Below are 24,916 nucleotides of genomic sequence, written 5' to 3'. Positions count from 1 at the left end.
TTATAGACATGAGACACTGGTGCCCAGTTCAAAAGATTCTTTTTTTAAAATATTTTTAAAACAATATAGCCATAAGTTTTTATTTGGAACAAAACAAATTACAAAGTTTTTAAAGCTGATACCTCACATCACAAAATCTAGAAACACACAAACACACAGATAGAGATAGATAGATAGATAGATAGATAGATAGATAGATAGATAGATAGATAGATAGATAGATAGATAGATAGATCTCTTCTTGGAACACTCCTAACTTTCTTCTCTTTCAAAAGGCTCTTTTTAGTAAATAAGAATGTTTGTTTAGAAGATAACTACTTCAAAATACACTGAATTCCTCTGAGGTGATCTCTGGGCAAAGCGTCACTGAAAGTTCTGATGTACTACAACGTTTAGAAATCTTTCCTATAGCTCAAATATTTGTTTCATCGGATTTTATTTAAATGACATTAAGTTTGATTCCTATCCCTGCCATGAAATCATCTTTCTATAGGATTTTATCAACATTTAAAAGATGCCCAACTTTTTAAAAATCAAGAACCCATAATCAAATATTACAAGTCTAATACGTACTGAGAAATTATAAGGATTTTTCTTTCAAGCTATAGTTTCTGAAAGTCTAATGCTAAGTGCAAGGAATGGGGAAAATGCCACCACAGAGGCAAATAATGGATGCCTTGTTTTCAGAGTAGATATTTAAGAGAAATGGCTCTCATGGAAGCTCATTGTTACTGAATAAAAATCTTCATGGAGAGGAAAAAAGTACCTGCATATATAATCTACATTGGAGATGCAAATTGGAGAGAAACATACACCAGAGGATTTGCATTTAATCAAATCTAAAGCGAGTCATTTCAAAAGCATCCCTACCATATCCAGAAGGCTTTCCCAGGCTGAGCTCCAAGGATACAGCAAGCACCTGGTCAGGGCCTCATCCAGGATGGAAAGTGGTAAGTCGATGGCAATTGTGACTTAAAAAAATTTCAGTAATTCTAATTTTTATTTTTGGTATAATTATAAAGTAAAAAAGAAATAGTAACTTCGGCTAAATCCATTATTTGTTTGTTTGTTTATAAAAACAGAGCAGACATCAGCTATGCAACACTCAGAGCAACATTTTTATAATTCTAGTTGTGCTTAATAATTGTTAGATTGAATTTTCTCCCATTGAGTTTAGGTAGGCATATATTCTCAAAGATCAACTTTATTAAACAGTCTTTTTCAAAAAATGATTATCTATCTATTAATACATTCTTTGGGTTGTAAAATAAATGTTTAAAAAATATGTTACATGTGACAGCTCCTGCTAAGTCCTGCGTTTAGCAGGAGTTATAGTTCTGTATTTTTACAGAACTTGGTTGGAACTTTTCTCATCCAGGTATCTGACTTTAGGTTTTTAAGGTTATAAATCAAGGACATTCCACTAGCAACAGAGTAAGAAAAGTACTGAGGTGTTAGTTCATGAATTCAGAATATGTCTTAATCAGTTCATTTACCCTAAAGAGCTAAGTGCCAAAGGCAAGACAGAGTAAAATCTCACCTGTTCAGAAACAAATTTGAAATATAAACAGTAGCTTTTTCAATGTTAATAAGGGATGACTAAAGAAATAGTTCAAAAACAATGCCTTATAAAGTACCATGAAAGAAAATTTGGTATTAAAAAATCTCTTCCAAGTCTAATCTCAAGAGATAAAAGATAATTGAAGCTATAAGAGCAACTGTCTTCTGCAAAATGGACTTGGTTATAGGCAGGTGCATTGTTTTGGTGACCCAGCTCTGTTGCTTAACAGGTGGGAAGGGAGGGGAGGTGGAAAAGAAATTGTGGACAAATCAAACCTTAATAAACAGCCTAAAATGTGGCTAAAATTGACATTACAGCTTTAGTGTTTTTATTTCAAGTTTAATATTTCAGAGGTGGTATATATATATATATATATATATATATATATATATATATATATATATATATATATTTCTGCCTAGTAATTTGAACATTTCAAGGTGAAGTTGATGAACTTGGATACTCCCTGTTGCCTTTCCTTATGGCCCAGAAGTTCCCCACAACAAAGCTAATATGTCAATTCCCCAGATCTGAAGTAGAGCTATCAATGCTGAGCTTCTATTGGGTATGGAGCTGGTAGCATTAGTTCCTGGATTCTATGTGCCTTTCCCTGGGTGAGGGGCTCAGACCCACAAAAAGGCAGGATCTTCATCGAGTGAATCAGGATTGTGCAGTGGGAAGAGGGGTTCCACAAGACCAGGGCTAGCCACTCAGTCGGCTGATGACCCCGCCTGGGCCACCACTGTTCCGGAACTTCCTTCTTGGAGCTTTTGTGACAGGCAGAAAATGGAACAAATGAGCAGGCTCTTCATTAATAACCCATTGTTCACAATTTCATTCTGTTCTATCATGATCTGCTGATGATGTCATGAAGGACCCGAATTCAGAGAGATGTCATCTGATATCTTCATTGTCCCATTGTCCAGTAGAAAACTCAAACTAGGGATTTTTTTTCTTTGCTCAAGTTAAGGGATAGTTTTGGTTTTGTTCTTTGTTGGTTTCACACAATCTCATTATTCCTTTGCCTTATGTCACAAAAGTACCTGCTTAGAGACTCTAAAAACTTTTAAAGAAAATACATCCCACAAAATGTTATCAAAAAACAGAAAAGAAAAAAAAGGACTGTGTTTCAAGCTGAATGCCAGTGGTTCACTGCTATGCAGGAGGCTGAGACGTGAGGATGGTAGTTCAAAGCCAGCCCAGACAGAAAAGTATGGAAGGGTCTTATTAATCACCAAAAACAAAACAAAACAAAACCAAAACAAGAATAGCAAAAAAGAATTGGAGCTGTAGCTCAAAGAGGTAGAGTGCTAGCCTTAAGTACAATAGCTCAGGGAAAGTGTCCAGGTCCTGAGTTCAAGCCCTAGGACCAGCACCAAAAAATAAAAACACAAAAAGAATGTGTTTCAAATACCACAAATATAATTAGCATTGGATAACTAAAAATGCTTTAGGAGTCACCTATATCTTAAAGATTAAATTAATTTCAGAGTAGAGGGAGGTGGATTTAATGTAACAAATGTTTGATTTTCAAAAACAGTATGATGGCGACAGTGCCATGAAATTGACTATGGAGCAAAATATCCAACCGAGAGGAGAAAGGAGGATGTGACTGGCACAATCCAGCAGTGCCTTTCCTCCCCCAAATTCAAGGGACAAATGGATTCCTATTGAGAAATTTGCTTGTGCTTTCTCTCCGGAAACACTTCCCTTTGTTTTCTCAACAACTGATCTGAATGCAAGTTTGTATCTAGAGTATTTGAATAAAAACTCTTAAGCTCTCTGCTAGTATATTCAGGTGTGGAGTCTTTAAATAGACACTTTACACCGGGGAGGGGGGGAGGGAAGGAGGGAGGGAAAGAGAATCAGAACTATAGTCAATTCCCAAGGCTTAGTGCCTGAGTTTCTTTTAATTTATTTAATTATCTTTAACTGGTTATATGAAATGATTTCAATTCAGCACATCAGTGTTTGCATCTTGATACTCTTGTTACCAAATTCTCTTTGAAGACCTTTATTCCCAGAGCTTTAGTTACCATCCTTTGAAAGGTGTTTCTTAGAAACATCGTTCTAACCCTGGACTAAGTTTTCATCCTGGAAAAAGTATCCTAGAGTATTTTTATTTTTATTTGATTATGTCATTGTGGCCTCAAAGTCGACATATTCAAAGTTGAATTCTTTTTTCTCTATCAAAACCAACTCCTGGGCTGGGAAGGTGGCTTAGTAGTAGAGTGCTTGCTTTGCATGCATGGGGCCCTGGGTTTGATTCCTCAGTACCACATAAGCAGAAAAGGTCAAAGGTGGCGCTGTGGCTCAAGTGGTAGAGTGCTAGCCTTGAGCTGAAGAGCTGAGGGACAGTTCCCAAGCCCAGAGTTCAGGCCCCACGACCGACCGAAAACAAAAACAAAAAAAACAAAAAACCAACTCCCTGCTCTGTCTTCTTGGGTTTTTTTTTTCTTGGTATTCCATAGTATGTGTATGTATGTGTGTATGCGTGTGTGTGTGTGTGTGTGTGTGTATGCGGGTGTGTGTGTGTGTGTGTGTGTGTGTGTATGTGTGTGTGTGTGTGTGTGTATGCGGGTGTGTGTGTGTGTGTGTGTGTGTGTGTGTGTGTGTGGTGTTCCTTTGAAAACTCTATTAAATATCCCTTTGTCATTTCACCTGTCTTGGCTTAGCATCTGTTTGGCAATTTCCCACTCTCTCTGCTTCTTCATCCCTGACCCATCTGCATGATTTCATTGTGAAGAATGAGAGAAAAAATAATGAGGGGAAAGGTTAAAGAGGGGTTCATCTGATCAGAGTACATTATATGCGTGTGTGAAAATATCATAATGAAGCCCCTTTGTATAATTAATACACTAATAAAAAAGAGATATAAGAAGAAAGAAGCAACAGCAGAAACACTAAAAATACAAAGAAAGAGACAAAGAGTGAGTGAGGAGGGGCTAGAGAGCTTTGGATCCGAACAATTAAAGGATAAAGTGGTTATTCACCAAGATAGGGAAGACGCCATAAAACAACCATGACAGGGAAAATGAAGTTCTGATCTGGACACACTGCATTCCAGATGTGTAGACGTGCAAGGGCAGATGGACCCTCATCTCTAAAAGTCCAGGTCAGAACTGGAGGTCCATTTGAAATTCATCTCTATAGCAATGGAATGAAATCTAGCAGCTTGATCTTAACCAGTTTCTCATTCCTGCCTTCCAGAGACTTTACTTTTGATTACAGATGGCTGCTGTCCATGGTCTCTCTCCCTCCTCACCGATCCACATCTAAGTCCAGCCGAAGGCCCATCCCCTCCCACAGAATTGTCCTCAGCGCTCCAACATGGCCTCTGCTCCCTCCCATACTCACACATGTAAATCTCCTATTTCTCTCACTAAAACAGAATCTCTTTGAGGACATCGGCTGCGTGTCACACGCAGCCCCATTCTTTAGCCCAAATCAGCACCAACTGGTAGATAAGATAGGTTGCTTTGTAAGAAAATTTCAAGTTTTGATCTGATTATTTCCCATCTTGTGAACTCGATTCCTCTATGAGTAACCATGTGGTTATTTGTTAAAACTTATTTAGAAAAGGTACATTTCCCCTTGGGTTTTTTTGGCATACACCTAAAGCATAAGTGACTACTTCAGATTGAGATCGTTAATTAAAAAGCCCTTCAGAGACAGGGAGAGACAAAGCTACCCGCATATACACAAAAGACCCAGCTCAGACCTCTTTGATTCCCAGCCCTCCTCCACATCCTGTCCTGGTCTAATGCCTTCTGTCCATCACCCAGAGCTTTGTTCTGGGATAGGATGGCCAAAATTAGAGCTGTGTGCACGTGCGCGCATGCACACACACACACACACACACACACACACACACACACACACACACACACACACACACACACACCATCTCACACATGAAGGATTTTTTACGGGCATTGCTCATATCTACAGTGATGGTTCTCAAACTTCAGAGAACAAGAGAGTTACCTCCAAGGCCAGGCATCACCCCCAGGATTTCTGACTCAGTACTCAGAACTGGGGCTGGAGAATTTGCCTTCCTAACCAGTTCCAGCTACCGCTAAGATTGAAGGACAGATTCCACTCTAAAAATCACTGGTGTCCATTCCCCATTTGATCTGGCTTTCTGGCTTGATGCCTGCCTTGTTCCAACCTTTAGTTTCAGAGTCTGTGTCCTACTCCAGGCTGTTTGATGAAGACTCCAACACTTGTCTTAGTTATGGCTATCCCACCCCCACTCCCATCCAGATTTATTCCATTCTGAGACCGAGGACCAACATGTGTCCCTTGATGCTAATTTATTTCCTCTCCCCTTACCTTGCCCTACTAATGCATCCTTAATTCTCTCCTACCCACTAATACATAGTTATGAAAACATAGGAAAACTTCCTTTGCCATTGTAATTCTTTCCAGTTATCACCCAATCTCTTGCTTCTTTCTTATATTTTTTATTTTTACTTTTATTTTTCATGCTCCTGAGGCTTGAACTCAAGGCCTTTGTGCTGTCCTGGAGCTCTTTTTGCCCAAGGCTAGCACTCTACCACTTGAAGCCATAGCATCACTTCTAGTTTCCTGGTGGTTAATTGGAGATGAGTCTTACAGACTCTCCTGCCCAAACTGGCTACAAACTGCAATCCTTAGATCTCCTGAATAGCTAGGATTGCAAGTATGAGTCACTGACACTGGCTTGCTTCCCTTTATTACTCAAACTTCTTCAAGAAGTAGTCTCCTTCAGTTCCTTTCTTGATATTATTATCTGGCATCTGTCTATTAATCACTCTTGTGAGGGTCAGCACCTACTACTGAACTGGAACCAATGGATGCTCTTCTGTCTGCATCTTCCTGGACCATTCCATTGTACCGAATACTTTTCCTTTCTTTCTGGAAAGCTCTTCCCCTGAATTCTAGATAACATATTCCCACAGTGCTTAGTGATTCTTCCCCTACCAACCTTCTCCTGTCTTCACCGGAAGGTTCTCTCTTCCTTCCCTAATACCTTTCAAATGTGAATGCATCTCATACTTCCAACCTTAATCACTAAATCCAGACCTTCTGAATTAGTGTGTCAGAACTGAGTGCTAGCGGCATTTGGACTCATAGGCCTATTTATTTCACATACCAGGCACCTACTATGTTTTCTCCAGGTGTAATCTTGTGTCTTAGTCTACACTCCCTCAAGGGATTAGCTCCTCTTTTCCTGGCTTCCTTGTCTTCTGCACCGTGCACTGAAACTCAGGTACTAGAGCAATGGTGGAAATGTGAGAATCTCCCTAAGTCTTCCACATCTAAATAATCTGCATACGCATGACCCTTGTCCACTCTGCTGCCACTACTCAGATCCCATTATCTCTTGTCTGAATTATTCTGGAATCCTCCTGAATGATCTCCCTGTGGCTTTGGGATTTCCAAATCCACCTTCCACACAGCTGCCTGAAGAGTCTATCTGAAATGCAAATCTAACCGCACTACTCCCTTGCTTAAGAGTCGCCAGTGGCTCAGGGACCACAGGATGAAGTCCAGGTTCCTGTGTACCTGATACATCATGGCGGGGTGCTTCTTGTTTCTCCATCCTCCTTTCCTGTCTCTTCTTCCCTCATAGCTTCCTCTTCTTGCACCAAGCCTTTATCTATGCTGTCCTCAACACCTGTCCATCTTGCCAACCTTTAGCCTCAGCTCAAGTATCACCTTTTTCCTCCTGACTCCCTCCCTACCCTGACAAGGAAACCATGTGTTCTCCATTTCTCTGAATGTCCCGGGCATACTTCAGTGGTTGTACCTGGCTCATTTGCACTGTAATGATTTTTCAAATATTTCTTTCCACTAGATTTTTTTGTTCCTTTGTAGTCCATGGACTCATAGAAAACAGTCAGTAATGAACTGATGAACGGATAAGGCCTTTGGCTTTTCCATTTTTAAAAAATAAAAAGCTGAGATTCATTCCCAGTTCTAGAAGCAGCACTGAAGATTCAAGTCATTATGCTTAAAGGATTGACATGTGTCAAGCCTCTTTAATTAAAAAGCACTGACCACTTCTTGTCATCATTAGACTAAAAGGACCATTTGAAAATAATTTTGTTTTCCTAGAATCAGGTAGTACATAGTTTTACTTAAGTAGACTTTTTTAGGATGTAGGTATTTTTTCCTCTATCTTCATTTTAGACAAAAAGTGTTGTCTGTGAAAGTTGGTGGCTTCAATGCATTTTCATATGCATATGGGAATTTTTTCCTCATACATCTCTAATGATAGCCAAGAAGAAATTATACTCATTTTACACATGAAAGAAATGGCACAGAATGACTATGGTTTTTCACAAGTCAGGAGCTAGTAGGCAGCATTGTATGCCTGGGAGTCAGACCAGCAACCTCTCTGCCCAGTACATCACCCAACCTTTGCCTGAGGCCCTCATTTCTTCTTTTGTTCCTTCCTTCCTTCCATTTTTGTTATAGCACAATTTGATTTCCACATCAAATATATCCTAGCTGCCTATAAACTCAGATTGTAGCATTATTTTGGTTCTATGCTTCAAATCCGTATACATTTGCATATCCTGCCATTCACATGGATGCTAAATCCTGTCACTGGCTCCACCTGAAAGAAAGCCAGCAACACTTTAATTAAAATGGATTGACAGAAACCATCCAATCTACTGCAGAACAACAATTTCGGAGTTTAAACATAACTTAAAATGGACCTAGCTCAACCACTCATTCTACACTTGAATACTTTCCCAAAAAAAGGTTCTTTAGTCAACTGTTTGACTATCCTCAGCAACAAGAAGCTCCCAACCCTAGAAGCATGCTCCCAGATTTAAGAAACTTGGAGACACACTTTCCTCTGTATTTGCCTATGTCTCTGTAACTTCCACTTAGTTGAAACAGTAGTTTTGCCCTTGTAAGAATCACAAACTGACCTGAGTCTGAATCTTAGCTCTGTGGCTCATTGGTAGCTCTGAGATCTTGACCAATTACCAAGCTCCAGAACTCAGTTTCCTCCTCTATAAAGTAGATCAAAAGGGGCTGGGAAGGTGGCTCAGTGGTAGAGTGCTTGCCTCACATGCATGAGGCCCTGGGTTTGATCCTCAGCACCACATAAGCAGAAAAAGCCAGAAGTTGTACTATGGCTCAAGTGGTAGAGTGCTAGCCTTGAGCTGAAGGGCTGAGGGACAGCGCCCAGACCCAGAGTTCAGGCCCCACAACTGGCAAGAAAGAAAAGATCAAAAGTAGCTCATCGTTATTACTGGCCTAATTCTAAAGTGGTACAGTCCTCGTGTCCCATCATGGTATTTTTTAAAGCAAAATACATTTTTGAGTCCAGTAAGCAGATAATGGAAAACAAAAAGACTTTCTTCCAAAAGCAAAATCTTCTAAATATCATCCAGTTGAATCATTTCCTTAAACCAGGTTCAAATCTACTGGGGCAGGAAGATGTCCGTCCATGACCTGAGCTGTACAATCTAACCTCTTCCTCATATGCCAAGATAAGTCATTTCAAACTGCATCCAATCCTGTTATCATGTGATTACCTTACCAGTAAATCTTGCTGGAGGACATCTTGACAAATCAGAGTAGACACAAGGGGATGGTCCTTGGAGTAGTCATTGAATAGGAGATGGATCAGAGTAGACACGAGGATGGTCCTTGGAGTAGTCATTGAATAGGAGATGGATCAGAGTAGACACGAGGATGGCCCTTGGAGTAGTCATTGAATAGGAGATGGAAGTGCTTCTTCCACTTACATGGAACACGGTGAGTTTCCATCAAGAATGAAGAACCAGAACTTAATTGGAACCACTTCAGATTCCACTTCTCTCATCTGAAGGAGAGAAAAGCAGCCCAGTTGTCAGTCCTTGACTACATCCCTCAGGAGGTTGACCTAATTACTCCCATCTCCTCCTCCTCCTCCTCCTCCTCCTCCTCCTCCTCCTCCTCCTCCTCCTCCTCCTCCTCCTCCTCCTCCTCCTCCTCCTCCTCCTCCTCCTCCTCCTCCTCCTCTTCGCTGTTGGTGGTGGTATGGGACTTAAACTCAGGGCCTGAACACTGTCCCTGAATACGTTTGCTCAAGACTAGTGCTCTACCACTTTGAGCCAAAGTGCCAGTTTTCCAGTGGTTAACTGAAGATAACAGTCTCACAGACTTTCCTGCCAGTGCTGGCTTCAAACTGTGATCCTCAGATCTCAGCTTCCTGAATACTAGGATTCTAGGTATGACTGCTTCTGATTATGACTCTTCATTTTCTGATTATGACTCTTCATTTTCTTAAGTCCCAGGAGATTACAGCAAACGAGTGTACCAGGGCGTGAGAGTGAAGCACACTGTCAAAGATCTCCTGGCAGAGAAACGATCCAGGCAGACAAGTAACTCCAGGTACAATGTAAGTCCCAATGCAATCCATCTTAAAAGCATTATGGGTTCACATTCACTCTTGAAGTTAGCTGACTTCTCTCTTCCTTTCTCTATGGGCCGGTCTTGCACTTAACTGGGTCTGATCTGCAGACAAAAGCCTTCCTTTATCTGGCACATACTACAGAAATACTTTGATTTCTCATTTCTCCCCATAATCTTTTTCTGTGGGGCACAGCCCACTGAAATCCTCTGTCTCTCACCTAAGGGATGCCAATGTCTGTGCTTGAACATTACTCCTAGTGCCTTCTTTACTCTATGTTATGCTAGTTTTCATGTCCTTTTTTGGAAAAGTGCTTATATAATCACCCAACTGCTATTGAGAATATGCTTTAGGAAACAGAATTTGTGTTCCCTTGTAACTATGCATGACATGAATCAATGCTAGCTTTCTTCTGGACCAGATGTGAGCAGAGAAGCAGCCGCAGCTCTGCAGGCTCCAGCTGTGTGATCACTTGACTTCTCTGGACTCAGAGAAGTCAACGCTTGGTGTTCCTTCTGATATAAAAATCTGATGGTTATTCACACTATGGCATGTTAGTTAACTATCAACTATGTTCCAAGAGCTCTGTGGGCCTAGTGGCTGGCTGTGTCAGCAAGTGGTGGTGTGAAGCTTATGTGCTTTGACTGAGTTAAACAAGACTCTGTATAAATAATGCTGACCTTTAGGCACACTGGGTGCTAAAACCAACAGAGGTAACTTAGAGAAAAAATTATCTCTGCCATACACAAAATCAGATTTTAAAGAATCCTAGTAGATGTTTTGAGTCTCAACTCCCTGTCTGTCATCCATGTCTCTATAAATAGCTCTGATTTGTACTGAATGTTTAAGGAGTTATAGCCAAGATCTCTAATGATTCAAGAATAGCAATAATACATGGTTATGAAGATCAGTGAATGGCCATCAATGCTACCAAGTGAAATGAGAGCTGGTACCTGCAGCTACATACAGTATCAAGGGCCACACTGACAGAGCAGGGTAGTACAGCTTTCTCCAAGGACGGCTGAGAACGTTGGCATAGTATTCAGCATCACTCTGGTAACAGACTGCTGGCATATGCATGGTTCAAGTGGATCGACTCCAAATTCTCCTGCTATCCAAGAACACCTGTTATTGTACATTTTCTGTTCTCCTGCCTGTCTAGTTCAACACCCAGAGCTGAGCCGATACAAAGACATCTGAATAGCTGGCTCCTGGTCTGCTCCGCAGTCAGCGTTTCTCCTGATGTCGGCTCAGAAGCATCTGCCGTGTATGTTACAAATGCCATTACAAGCACGGTGTCCTGAAAAGGAAAAAAGGAAAGAGCATGTACTCAAAAAAAAAAACCCCACAGCTTCAGCAGGAGTTCACACAGATTGCTTGGTTAATTATGACTACAACTATCAATAAGGAAAAAAAACTGAATTTTGGTTATAAAGCTCTGGGCAAATTGGCAGTTGGCAAGACAAGAAGTCCAAAAGTAGCAGCTCTTGTATTTGAATAAGGACATAACTCATAGTACTTGTTGTCAATAAATACAAATGATAAGGCTCTATGGATAGATTTTTTTCCCTTCATATACCTAACATGACTTCTTGCCCAAAAGTTGTGACAATTCTTGGGTCTATCCCACATCCACTGGCAAGAATTACTGGGTTTGGGGGAGATGCGGGGGTCAAGGAATGGTCACCCCGTCACTTTTCACAGGCTCCTCGGGTGATTCCTACACATGACCATCAGAAAACATTTCCCTCAGAGTAAACAGGGAGGTTCCACGACTCACACATCACAGCCAAGGTGCTTATCTCGACCCAGATAAGAAGTTGCTGAGCGATTGCTATTGGCCTGGTGACTGTTCCTGAGAAAACGGGTACAAGAAACATGAAGTTTAATGACCTGATCTGTGGTTAAATACCAAATAATCTGATGGGAAGCAAAAATAATTATACATTTGAAGACTTCAGGATGACAGGACTGAGCACAAGACTGAATGACAAAAACCAAAGGCCTGGCACTGTAGCTGAGATATGAAACATGCAGTGATATTTATGTAAGGATAGTCCACACACACCTGCTCATGTGTTATTTCATTTCTTGGACCCACAAGCCTGACATGGACAGGCTCCCATTTTACAGAGGAGGAAGTTGAGAACAGGAAAAGGGGTGTGGTTGTTGCCAAGCTACACAGCATAGCAGATCTTCTGACCTCCTAATTCCATAGTTAAAAAGAAAGATCAGTGTGTGCCAGAGTTGAATCATCTGATACATGCAAATGACAGAGAGAGAGAGAGAGAGAGAGAGAGAGAGAGAGAGACAGAGACAGAGACAGAGACAGAGAGACAGAGAGACAGAGAGACAGAGAGAGAAATATTCCATAGAGAAAACAGTAGGACTAAAAAGATACAAACCAGTTGGAGCCAGGGCAGTGACTCTGAGCATCAAGTCCATAGGTGATACAAACTGATCCTTAATCCTTTCTTCCTATCATATCACCTAAAGATTAGTGTCTTACCTCATCCTCACTTCAATGACCTTTGAAATTTGAGTGAGAAATGCAACACATCTCAACATAGAGTTTTTTGGACTATAGGCCACTCTATGAATTTTACTATCTACTTGTTCATGATTCTGTCCCATCCCTTACACTGGAGCACTGGTTCATCTCAGGAAGCTATTGCAATCAACTCAGACCTGTCTCTGTTCCTGTGACAAAGGCAAACCAATGAGCAGGAATCATAGTTCATCGCTTCACAGCGTTCTCATGGAGTCTAAGATATCCTCTTCTTTTTCATACCAATGCACTGGAGACCATGAGCCTAACAACCTCAGCTAAGTTCAAATGCAAAAACCATCCATGTGTGATGTGCTCAGATGTTTCAGCTGACAAAGGTCCAACTGTGCAGTTTTCACGAAAGCATTTTTATGCTGATCCAAAACCAAACTGAACCCCTCCCCCTGCCAAAAAAATCCCATATCACATCGCAGAAACCCAGGAACATTGCCTTATGTGACAAAACCCATGATTAAGTTAAGGATCTTGAGAGGAGGTCCTTTCTTATTCTAGATTACCTGGTTGGGCACTCCATGGAATGGCACGCATCCGTAATAAAGGGAAGTTCTCAGAGAGAAACATATACACACAGAAAGAGCAGAGAAGACACAAAGAATAGGAAGGAGACCCAAACAACCACTTCAGTAGAGGCTGGGGTGATGAGGCTATGAGCCAAGGAATCCTGGCAGCCACCAATTGCTGAGAAAGGCAAAGAACAGATTCTCCCTAGCACCACAGGGTAAGCCTAGCCCAGTCTGATCCCTGACAGGCTGGAATGGTGCCCCTCAGAAGTATGAAAGGATATATATATAGTTGGATGGTTTGAAACCACCTTGTTCATGGTTGCTTGTGACAGCAGTTCTAGAAAACTCATCCACATGTGTGATGAGAACCTGGTCCACAGGGACAAGTGTGCTTCAGGAAGTAACAATCAGAGACGCTGCACCCCCGCTCCGCTCTCTGGGACAACCCTGACCAGTATACACAGAACAAGTCGACTCATCTTCACCACAATTTCCCTCAGGAACATCTGGTTTTGATACCATGGAGGGATTTTCAAAGACTTTGCACAGGGAATTTTAAAACAAAACAAATAAAAATTTGGCATCACTAGAGATTTTTTTTTGTCGAGCAATGAAAATTTAAACTGCTAGATATACTCTAGTGGTAATTCTATAGCTTTACCATCACTATTAGATAGATCCCTTTTTTTAAATCATGGCTATTCTTTGTCTTTTTTCACTTGTTTCTGTTATTCTTTACTATATTCCTAGATCTGGCACATACATTCCAAGATCCAGAATTAATATGGAACACTAATATCTAGTAGCAAAAAATACATTATTAAATGTCTTATTATGGCAGGTTTTTATTTTAGTATTCAAATTGAGTTCCATAAAAGCTAATCACTGAATTTTTAAAATAGCATTACAAAATTCAATAATCTCTGTTACCTTATTGAAGAAAATAAAAGCCTAATAGCTACAATTCTTCAGGGTTATTTTGAATTGCAAACTATCTGTAGGCTATTTCACTTTATAATCAAGTTTTTCTTAGGCAATCATGAAGATTCATTTAAAATTGTTATATATTTGACAGATGGCATGAGGAGAAAAATTTAAAACTTGCTGAGTAGGAAATGAAAATCAGTTTGAATTAAAATGGAGAATGGGAAGTGGGGCTGTGTCTCAAGTGGTAGAGCACTAGCCTTGAGCAAAAGGAGTTTAGGAATGGCACCCAGGCCCAGAGTTCAAGCCCCAAGACCTGTAAAAAAAAAAAAAAATTGAGAGTGGAGTCTACTGTATGTGGGAAACTGAAAATGAACTAAAAACATATTTTGATTTATGGGCACCATAAAAACTCTCATTCTGCTTATTTAGCAAAATGCTACAGTCAAGTTGTACGTGATGGGTGTCTGGTGTTACTCAGGAGGTAGATATTGGGAGATTCATAGTTTGAGGCCAGCCTGGGCAAAAAGCTAACAAAATAACAAGACTCAGCCAACAAACCAGATATGGTGGTACATGCCTGTAATCTCAGCTATGTGGAAGACATAGGTAAGAGGGCAGTCCCAGACCAAAAAAAAAAAAAAAATGTAAGACCCTATTTGAAAAATAACAAAGCAAAGAATGGCCTGGAGGCGTGGCTCAAATGGTAGAGTGCTTAATTACCAAGCGCAAACTCTGGATTCAAACCCCAGTACTGCCCAAAAAACCAACTATTTTATTTTACTCTTGTTACAAAACTGTAACAATAGAACAACAGTAGCAAAATAACATAGTAACAATAGCAAAATAGAAGCCTAAGTTCCTTTTAAGTTAATATTTTATATTAACACAAAGAAAAATAAGGAAGATTGTTGGTTCTAGCTTTGAAAACTGAGGGAAATGTGTGAGGAGAAATATTCCAAGTAGGAAATTATTTAAATGATATAACCTTGGCTTATAATATGATATAGACACACAGCAATGTTTATGTCCACAAAACCTGAATCATACCAAAATCAAGGGTGTGTTTCTCCAATTATCCTGCTGTTTAGATTCACTGTTTACATCTCATGTCAAGAACACACAGCACAAGACCATACTGTCAGCTGGAGTCCTCGGTTAATAATTTGTGCTCATTCTTTTTGGAGTGAAACCATTGTAAGTAGTGGGCAAGAAGCATGACAATTGTTGCTGTTTGAAGGGAACACTTGAAGGAACAGAAGGTAAATGGGAGTTGCTCGGTGTCTTTATGGCGTCTTTATTGACCGTGTTTGATCTTTGCTGAGAAGGGGGCAAATTCTAACTGCAGAGCAGATGTGCACTGGCTAGCTCAGTTCCTAGGAACTCTTTGCTGTTGGGACGTTTGTTTAGTTACACATCCAGCTGCTGTTTGGCTGAGCCCATCACGTGTGCAGTTCATCTATCTCTGTGGATTAAGCATTGTCATGTCCAGATCTGTGATTTGCATTCTGACTTACTGTGAAGTATCAGAAAACAAGTACACAATTAGACACTGGATGTCAGAACCTCTCAACGTTGTTGTTGTTGGTTTGTTTTGTGGTGTTTTCTTTTTTTGACTACTCTGAAACTTTGGAAAATATATTGCAAACATCATCTCTCCTACTCCAGAGAGAAACTGCCCTGACTTCAGTCTCTGAAACCCTTACTGTGGTCCTAAATGGTCTCCCTTCTTTCCTCATAGCCTCCCAGTCCTTTTTTAGTAAAGTAGAGTTGAGAGCCAGGCTCCAGTGGCTCATGCCTGTAATCCTAGCTACTCATTAGGCTGAGACCCAAGGATCGAGGTTCAAAGACAGCCGGGGCAGGAAAGTCTGTGACACTTATCTGCAATAAACCACCAATACTGGCAGTGGAGCTGTGGCTCAAAATGGTATAGCACTTAAGCAAAAAAAAAAAAAAAAGCTAGGCCAAGTTCAAGTCCCACAACCCTCCCCCCAAAAATACATTTTTAATGATCTCTTTAAGATTCATCTCAACACAGTTTTATGTATTTATTTAGCCACTCCTGGGGCTTGCACTCAGTATCTGAGTGTCCCTGAACTTTTTGTGTTCATGACTAGCACTCTACCACTTGAGCCACTGCTCCACTTTCAGCATTTTTTTGGCAGTTAATTGGAGATAAGAATCTCATGGACTTTCCTGTCTGGGCTGACTTCCAATGGCGATTCTCAGATCTTAGCCTCCTGAGCATTAGGGTTACACCTGTGAGCCACTGGCACCCAGCAGTATTCATTATTGAAATGAATTGTATGGTTTATATCTGAGGTTTACAATGTGATGCAGTGGGGGTACACGTGTGTGTGTGTGTGTGTGTGCGTGTGTGTGTGTATGTGTGTGTGTGTGTGTGTGTGTGTGTGTGTGTGTGTGTAATGACAGTGGTAAGGAAACTTCATATTGTGTATCATCTCATAGTGACTTTCATGACAAGAGCAACTTAAGTGCATTTAGTAGATCAGGGTTTGGCATATCCATTACCCTAATCATTTGTCATCTCTCTGTGTTGGAAACATTCAAATTTCTCGCCATTGGCTTTTGAAATACATAACTAATGGTGACGGCCTTTCATTTTCTCCTGTGCTGTAGGGTTTTAGGAATTATTTGTTCCATCCAGCCACCCCGTCACTCATTGACCCTCTTCTCTCTAATCCTTTCTCCCTTCACTGAGCTATCCTAGCCTCTGGAACCCGTTGTCCTACTCTCAGCTTCTATGATACCAACTATTTTAGTTTTCAGGCATGCAGAAGAACATGAAGTGTGTGCTTTTCTACACCTGACCTCGTTCACTTAACACAGAATCCTCCAATTCCATTTATGTTGCCACAAATGACAAGATTTCCTTTTTTATGACTGAATAGTATTCCAATGTGTTTTATGTTTATATAATACAGCTTCCTTATTGAGTCATCCATCAATGGATGTCCCAGTTTCTTCCCTATCTCGGCTATCATGAACAGAGTGCTGTAATAAATACAGGAACAGAACACTGAATTTTATACTGATCCAGCAATGCTACCTTCCCCCATCCTGGGGTTCAACATAGCTAGAGTTAAGGGTTTACCTTGACACATGTATTTATTTATTTATTTATTTATTTATTTATTTATTTATTTATTTAGGTCGGTCGTGGGGCTTGAACTCTGGGCTTCTGGGCTTAGTGGTTAATTGGAGATAAGAGTCTCACAGACTTTTCTGCCTGGACTGGCTTTGAACCGTGATCCTCAGATCTCATCCTCCTAAGTAGCTAGGATTACAGGCATGAGCCACTGGTGCCTGGCATAAGTTCAACTGTTCCCACTGCACAGCCCTCAATAACCAAAGACTGGGCCAGTCTTGGATAACAAACCAGGATGTATATCCATCCTACACTCATTGTATGAGAAATCTCACTTCAAGTAGCAGGACGAAAGGAACAAAGCTCTAGTATTTTCATCAGAATTCACTGCCAACTTCCTGATCTAACCAGTCATGTGATTTCCTGAAGCCTATATACTTCCTGTGGGGGGGGGGGGGGGCTCTGGAGTCATCACTCTGCCTCCAGGTCTTCCTCTGCCATCAGATCTTCCTTCAGACCATACACATAATGTTAAGTTCCAGTTGTGTGCCATTTGCTCTCAGGAGCCACACATGTCTATCTGTGACTGTAGGGTGTCTGTATATTATGGAGGGGGAGAGGATTATACCCAGACAAGCCCTTCCTTTCCTGTGATTCCTAGGTATCTTAGAAGCAACTAGACCTAAGAAGTTTCTCATTTCCTTCTAACCCTTTTTCTAGCTCTGTCTCAGAATCTGCCAACAGAGTATCAAGTCTGTCTTCCTCATGCCCACCCCTCCTGGACCTCTGGTGGTGTATGTCTCTCCCTGGTCCCACCTTCTCAGCCTAACACCTCCAGCTCGAGACTCAAAGCTTGCCTCCAACTCTGCGGAAGCCTCTGCTTTGCTCTGGAAACCTCACAGGGCCCATTTCTTCCTGACCTTCTTCTCCTGCCGCAACACCCCTGTCCTGTGGTGGCCACTACTCCAATCTGAGAGACTGGCACCCTGGGGTGCGCTCCTGGGCCCATTTGAGGATACATGAGCAGTATAGGCTTCCACTTGATGGCTGGAAAGATTCCTGAACCCGGTACACATAGTGTTTCCTCAATTCCCTCTTGTTTTTAGTGGCCCTATCTCCCATGTGTCCAGAATTCTCTTATATACCAGAAAGATAGATAGATGAGAGAGAGAGAGAGAGAGATTCTCTTATATATTTATACATACCGAAGCACCCGGTCATATTCTAAACAAAGACAATAGCCAGCAAACAAAGGGAAGGGAACTTTCCCTGTGCTATTGCCTTCTTGTGAAAGTGCAGGGGGAGGGAGATGACCAATATTGTCCTTTTCTAGTAGTACTCCATGCTAGAGACCAATCGAAGTCCTTTCTACTAGAGACAGTATAATTTTCAAGATATATGTTCCCAAACTGCTTAAAGGTGGGCAGTTTATACCTGGCTAATTCTTTTTATTATTCTTCTGGTTATGCCAACCAACAATGAAAAACAACAGCAGCAATGTAATTATATTTACAAACTGATTTCAGATGCCTTAAAACTGGGGGGTGGGGAGGGCTGGCCATGCATTAAACTCAAGGAGGAAATCAGAGCTCTAATTGTACTATCAGCTCTAACAACTGGCAGCACAAGAAAGGTATATGGAAGCAGTAGTTGGGAGAAAGGAAAACCTTTGGACCGAGGCACACCAACTTTGAAGTGTATGAGAGAATAAACTTCAGCCCAATGGGTATGACAGGAAATGCTCACACTTTTGTTTGATTTCCTAATAAGGTACCATAAAAATGACTTTCTGTCTCTTCAACTCTCACAAACTGAACCCATCCTATATAGGGCTCTGTCTTCTACTAGTATGATTGTCCTGCTTGCCTGGACATAATAAATACTCCTTGGATGGCTAGTGTATATTTTCCTGCATACTTACGGCTTCATTTTTCTTATCCTTCCTTTTGTTTCTATTTTGGTCAATATTGTATTTTTAGGGAGTGCAGTACCAGGTTTTGAATTCAGCGCCTTGTACTTGTTAGGCAAGCATTCTCACATCAGCCACATCCCCAGCCCTTTTTGTTTTTGTTATTTCTCTCATAGTGTCTCATGCTTAGGCCTAGAACTTTCTTGGACTGTGATCCCCTTATTTAATTTTTTCCATCATGCTCAGCATTTTATTAGTTGGATTGAGTTCTTAAGATCTTTTCACCTTAGCTAGTCTTGAACCAGAATCCTCCTGATTTATACCTCCCACATAGTTGGAAAAATAGGCATAGGCCATCATGTCCAGGTTCTTTTCCTTATACTTTAAAATATACTTTATACTGCAAAACATACTTTAACATGTATGTCAACAAGTATATGTTGTTTCCCTGTGTTTGATTATTAAGGCTCTTAGAAAAACCACAACTTTAATTTAGTAAGTATATCGTATTTGACCTCCCTACATTCTTCCTGTGTTACCAGCAAAAGAATATTTTTCTTACCTGTAATTTTTTTGAGGGGGTGGTAAGTACTAGGCTTAAACTCATGGCTTGGTGCTGTCCCTTAGCCTTTTGCTCAAGGCTAGCTCTCTGCCACTTGGCTTTTTGTTGATTACTTGGAGATAAAAATCCCATAAACTTTCCTGCTTGGCCTAACTTCGAACCTTAATCCTAATGTCTCCACCTCTGAGTAGCTAAGATGAAAGGTATGAGCCAGCTGTGCTCAGCTATTGTATTTGTAAGGTTATTGATAAAGGAATCATTATCCTCCACACACATGCACACGCATTTTGCATATCTCTGGTTAACATTGTTGGCTAGTTTCTTGCATGAGCCCAGAAATAATCAAAAAAGAAAAACAATATTTTCTGCCCTGTGAACTCAAAATACTTTTGTGTGAGTATAGATACATACTATATCCTTGCCCTTCCTTTGAATAAATACTTTATTCCCTAAACCTTTCTAAATGGCCTATTGTCTGACTTTAATTAGCCCACTGCCCGGCCCTGTTTAGAGAGCTGAGCCACATTTCCTGAGCTTTCCACCTTCCCCACCCAACCACCTGCTCCTTCACAATTGTAGAAATTTTTAAATAATAATCAAAGCAAGCGCTTCACAGGGAACTTATTTTTTCAGCTGTTCTATTGGTTCTGTCATCAGTTGTTTTTTTTAATGTCATGAAATTTAAAATCATTCCTGGTGGTGAATTCCTTCACAGAGCTTGCAAAAATAATCAAGCATGCCAAGTCCATCTGGCAGGGCTGAAGTTCTGCAGTTCTGTTCTGGCCAAAGTGCATAGTGACTCCTGTTGCTCTAACTTAGTTACATAAATACAAACAGCATTCCAAAGGCACACCATGATCCAGGAGTAAGAGATGTATATCTATATCTATTTATATATATATTTATATATATATATATAAATATATATGCACACACACACACATACACACACACACACACACACACACACACACATGCACACACACACACCACATACATATATTTCATTTTGTAACTAAGGCAACAGGCATCACTTGCTCAGAAAAAGAGCCTGGATATAATTTTGTGCCAAGTAGGAGAATTTTCACACAAAAAAAATATTAAAAGATTGTCAGAGTTGGGATTCTGTAACCATGCGAACATTCACCAGACATAAAAATAGTTCATATCCACAAAATTTAAGGCATTTAAAATGGTAGCTTTTAAAATGTTTGAGATTGACAATAAAGATAGAAGATCTAATGTCCATTTATTAATTTCTTTCCTGGTACTTGAACCTGAGCTTGAGCACTGTCCCTGAGATTTTGTGCTCAAGGCTAGCACTCTACCACTTGAGCCATAGCTCCACTTCTGGCTTTTTGGTCTTAAATCAGAGTCAGAGTCTCACAGACTTTCCTGCTTAAGCTGGCTTCAAACTATGATCCTCAGATTGCAATATCCTGAGTAGTTAGGATTACAAACATGAGCTACCAGTGCCCAGCTAGTTGCTTTAACTGGTTGTTTTTTTATGTTGTTGTTGTTTTGTTTTTTGGCAGTCGTGGGGCTTGAACTCTGGGCTTGGACGCTATCCCTCAACTCTTTAGCTCAAGGCAAGCACTCTACCGCTTGAGCCACAGCACCACTTCCTAACTGGTTGTTTTAATTACAAAAGAAACACACAAAATTTTCAAATAGAACCAAAGAGTATAGAGTGAAGAGTTGTCTCCTGAAATCTCCCCCTGCCTGGTACCTACATGTTCTGAACCCCAAGGGCACTCACTATGTTTTCTCAGCGCATTCTCCAGCCATTTGCTATAATGTTGTATCCAAGAAAAATGGAGCTGTTGTATCTACAAGCTAATGAATATCAAAATGGATGCTAGATAATTACATGCACCACTATAAAATGAATACATTAATGTTTTCCTGGTATATTCCTTTCCCTCAGAGAGAATTCAAATGTGAATTTTCATCTTCATTTTACCTCTTTTCATGTGAAGATCTTAAGCAAGTCAGTCACTCAATCCTCTTGTCGTCCATATCATCCTTACTAGCAACAGCCGGGTGTAGGGGGTGGAGACAGGGGGTGCTAATGGAGATCAGGTACACAAAATCCCGCTGCTTTTCCTTGTGAGATAAGTTCCCTATATGCTAGACTCCATAGACAAAATGGGTAAGGATATTCGCTTCAATATTCCCCCATCTATTAAAAATGCTTATTGGACCCACACAATTGTACCACTATTAAGTCATGGGGGCTGGGAATATCTGTTGCTATTGAGAGAAATGTTTGGTGAATGACAAGCCAGACATTGGACAAAATTTCCAAAAATAAAATAAAATAAAAAGAATGTCACTCTTCTGTTAGTGAGAGACTGCCCTAATCTCTTTAGGAAAACGTCAACACTATGGCATTACTGAGATGAAAGTTGAATATGTTCTTATTCCTCTCAGTGTAAGTCCAAAGTGGTATAACCATGCATGAGGCCCTAGGTTCAATTCCTTGGTACTACATAAACAAAAACAAATACATAAAATTAATTTTTTAAGTAGGTTTCTTTTGTCCTTCATAAATAGAGCAATGTGAGGAAGATATTCCAGCCCCTTTTGTACATCCAGTTGTCAATAATGCAGGAAAAAGAGAGAAATCCATGAGAATTGTACCTTGCCCAGAATAGGTACCTCCAACAGGTCTGGGCACAAATTGGCATTTGCTGTTATAGCCACTGAAAAGATTCCAAGTATAAAAATGAACAGACATGTCACATGAAATCCTATCATACCATCTTCATCGCGTCTTCCCTGTGCAACTACCACAGCCCACCCACCCAACCAAGTATTCCAGACCCATCATTCCCATGGTAGACAAGGTTTCGTAGAACTCCACGTCACCAGGTCCTCATGGCTGAGAAACTTCCCAAGACGATTTCCAGCTAAAGGGCAAAGTCTAAGCTCCCTGAAGCACGGCCCCAAAGCCCTTCACCACATGCATCTGCCTCTTCCTTCTGTCTCACACTTCCTGCTCACACTGCCTTGCCGCACACACACTTATCCACACGCCTGAGCCTTTCCATTTTCTCTTCTTTCATCTACTGACTGAGTTCCTTTCATCCTTCACATCTGAATTCAAATATCAGCTCTCTAGGCTATGTTCAGTCAAACTCAGTCAGTAACCCACTCCCCACTCCTACGTCCATCTTTGGCCCCGCCTTCCACCAGCTCCTGACTGCTGTCAGAGTAGATCCGGGTTACCATCAAAGCTGTGCCACTTACCCCCTCAGACTAATTATTACTAGTAGTGTCCATTATACTAATAGATACCACAATGTATCTATTAGTTATCATCTATCTCACGGACTGACAGCGAGGATTTAATGAATAACACAGGTCAATCACTTACCACACTGCCAAGTACATAAACCACACAAATATTCGTTATTACTACAAATGGTGGGAGACGCAAACACAGTGCCTGACAGAGTATCAGGAAATTAATGTTTAAAAGAAAATGCTAGTTCCCCCCCACCCCAACTATATATGCCCCAACCATATATACAGTTATTTTATTAGGGCAATAAAATAACTATTTTCCCTATGAAATTATATACTAAGAACAGAACCCATGTCTTACTCTCCTTCATGTTTCTGGAAATTACTGTAGTCCTAGCATGTAGTAGGCAGTGCAGTATGTTTATTTATTTTTTAACCAATCAAGTGAACTTCTGTAGTCAACAAACCAACTTGCTTATCCTTTCTCGAAACACAGCTGGTCTCTCCCTGTCCTGCTCCAGTTAACAAGTTTCTTCAGCGTTGGGAGCCCTGTCAGCCTGCAGCACGTCCAGTTCAAATCCTCACCACACTGATTCCCTCCCCAGCCCAGCCCCCCACTTTTCAGTCATCCCATTTATAAAGGAAGGACCGCACACATGAAAGCTAGATACCTACTTTTATGTGTGCTGAGCTATTCCCTGAATTTAGCACTGCCAAAGTCAAGGACCTTCGAAGTTTGAAACAATGTTACCATTTCTTAGTGGAAGGTGCTCTGTCCCGGGGAACTCCTTGTGCGGTTGCATTTGGTCAGAGTTTCAGGCAGGCGGAAGGTGGCTGCTGCTAGCTTGTCAGCAGGAATCACTAGATTCCCTTTGCACCAGGCTCTCTCATCCTCTGGTAGACTTGCTGTCTTTCGAGAAGGTCCAAGAGCAGCATTGCACGAGGCCGGTAAAGGTGAAAATATCCCTGAGGCTAAGACTCTGAAACCTGCATATCCTGTTGTAAAACGAAGGGCTGGAAAGCTGTGCTCACTCAGGGGAAAGAGCTGCAAAGAAAGACCGGTCATATTGGATCCCCAATGATGGCTGGCCTCCTCAAGTAGGCCTTCATCTGGGTAATCAATTGCATTTCCTCCCACCAACACCCCAGCAACGCGCCTGCCACATCAGGGGTGGCCAAGAAACTTCTGTGCACAGAACTTGATTGCAATGTCTTAAGAGCTCAAAAGAGAGTAAACTTGGGAGTTCCAGAGCTCAATCCACGTTCTGCTTATTACTTTATTTCCTTTGTAAAACTGAGATGAGAATACTGACTTCCTACTAAAATTCACATTAAGGAATGCACCTGGCCCCCTGGTAGCTTGCTTGCGACTGTAGTTCTTTTTCCCTAGGGAATATTGTTCTTATTTATGAGTTTGCAAACATAGGATGATTGACTAGGAGATATGTAAGGTAGTTTAGGTGCTGTATAAGATTTGACACGAAGGGCCAGCCAGGGTGGCACATACCTACAATCCCAGCCACATGGGAGGTGTAGAGATAAGAAAATCATATCCACAGCCAGTTTAAGGGGGGAAAACGTGATCTGAGAAGTAACTAAAGCTAAAAATGGTTGTGGGCATGATTTAAGTGGCAAGCATAAGACCCTATATTGAAATCTTCCTCCCCCCCAAAAAAAGATTTGACACCAATCAAAATTTCCCTAATTCTACTACATATTTATCATCTTAGCTAAGACGTCAAATTCTCTATGCCCATATTTTTACTGAGGGAAGAAAATATTCCAACCTAACAAGGGCATAATCTAACATAACTTTACATTTATTCTAAAAATCACATGGTCTATGTCTAAATTAAGATATGAAGATTTCATCCACTGTACCTGCCTCCTAACCTCATATATGATGAAGATGGGATATTAAATGTAGCAGATACTGGAATTCATTGACGAGAGACCACCTGTTGACAAATGGCTATGGTGATTACCATTTAAGTTTAGAAAGGCACTTTCTAAACTACACGATAATCCAAATTTAGAGTTAAAATTATCCAGCCCTGCAAAAAAATGTTATACAATATGAGATCTCTTCCTCAGTACATTTTAGCATCTTCCTCCAACTAGTTTGGCAC

The 24,916-nt window shown here is 40.8% G+C and overlaps 1 protein-coding gene and 1 long non-coding RNA gene across 2 annotated transcripts in view; one reads left to right on the top strand and one right to left on the bottom strand.

The window, feature by feature from the left end:
• Window positions 1–904: 904 nt before the first annotated feature.
• Window positions 905–24,916, top strand: part of Pou2af2 (POU class 2 homeobox associating factor 2) — a 35,536-nt gene continuing 11,524 nt past the window's right edge. Inside the window, exons 1-2 of the mRNA XM_070038074.1 lie at window positions 905–950; window positions 9,841–9,950. Coding sequence (XP_069894175.1) covers window positions 941–950; window positions 9,841–9,950 — 120 coding nt within the window. The 5' untranslated portion in view covers window positions 905–940. The remainder of the gene's footprint in view (window positions 951–9,840; window positions 9,951–24,916) is intronic.
• Window positions 8,717–23,664, bottom strand: LOC138838738 (uncharacterized). The gene is made up of 3 exons (XR_011375736.1): window positions 23,539–23,664; window positions 10,916–11,262; window positions 8,717–9,392 (listed from the first exon to the last, which is right to left on the bottom strand). It is a non-coding gene; the product is annotated as an uncharacterized lncRNA (long non-coding RNA).

The sequence above is a fragment of the Dipodomys merriami genome, unplaced genomic scaffold (genome assembly GCF_024711535.1).
Source record: "Dipodomys merriami isolate MVZ:Mamm:240054 unplaced genomic scaffold, mDipMer1.0.p SCAF_29, whole genome shotgun sequence".
Taxonomy (NCBI): Eukaryota; Metazoa; Chordata; class Mammalia; order Rodentia; family Heteromyidae; genus Dipodomys; species Dipodomys merriami.
This window is presented reverse-complemented; position numbering and strand designations above follow the sequence as displayed.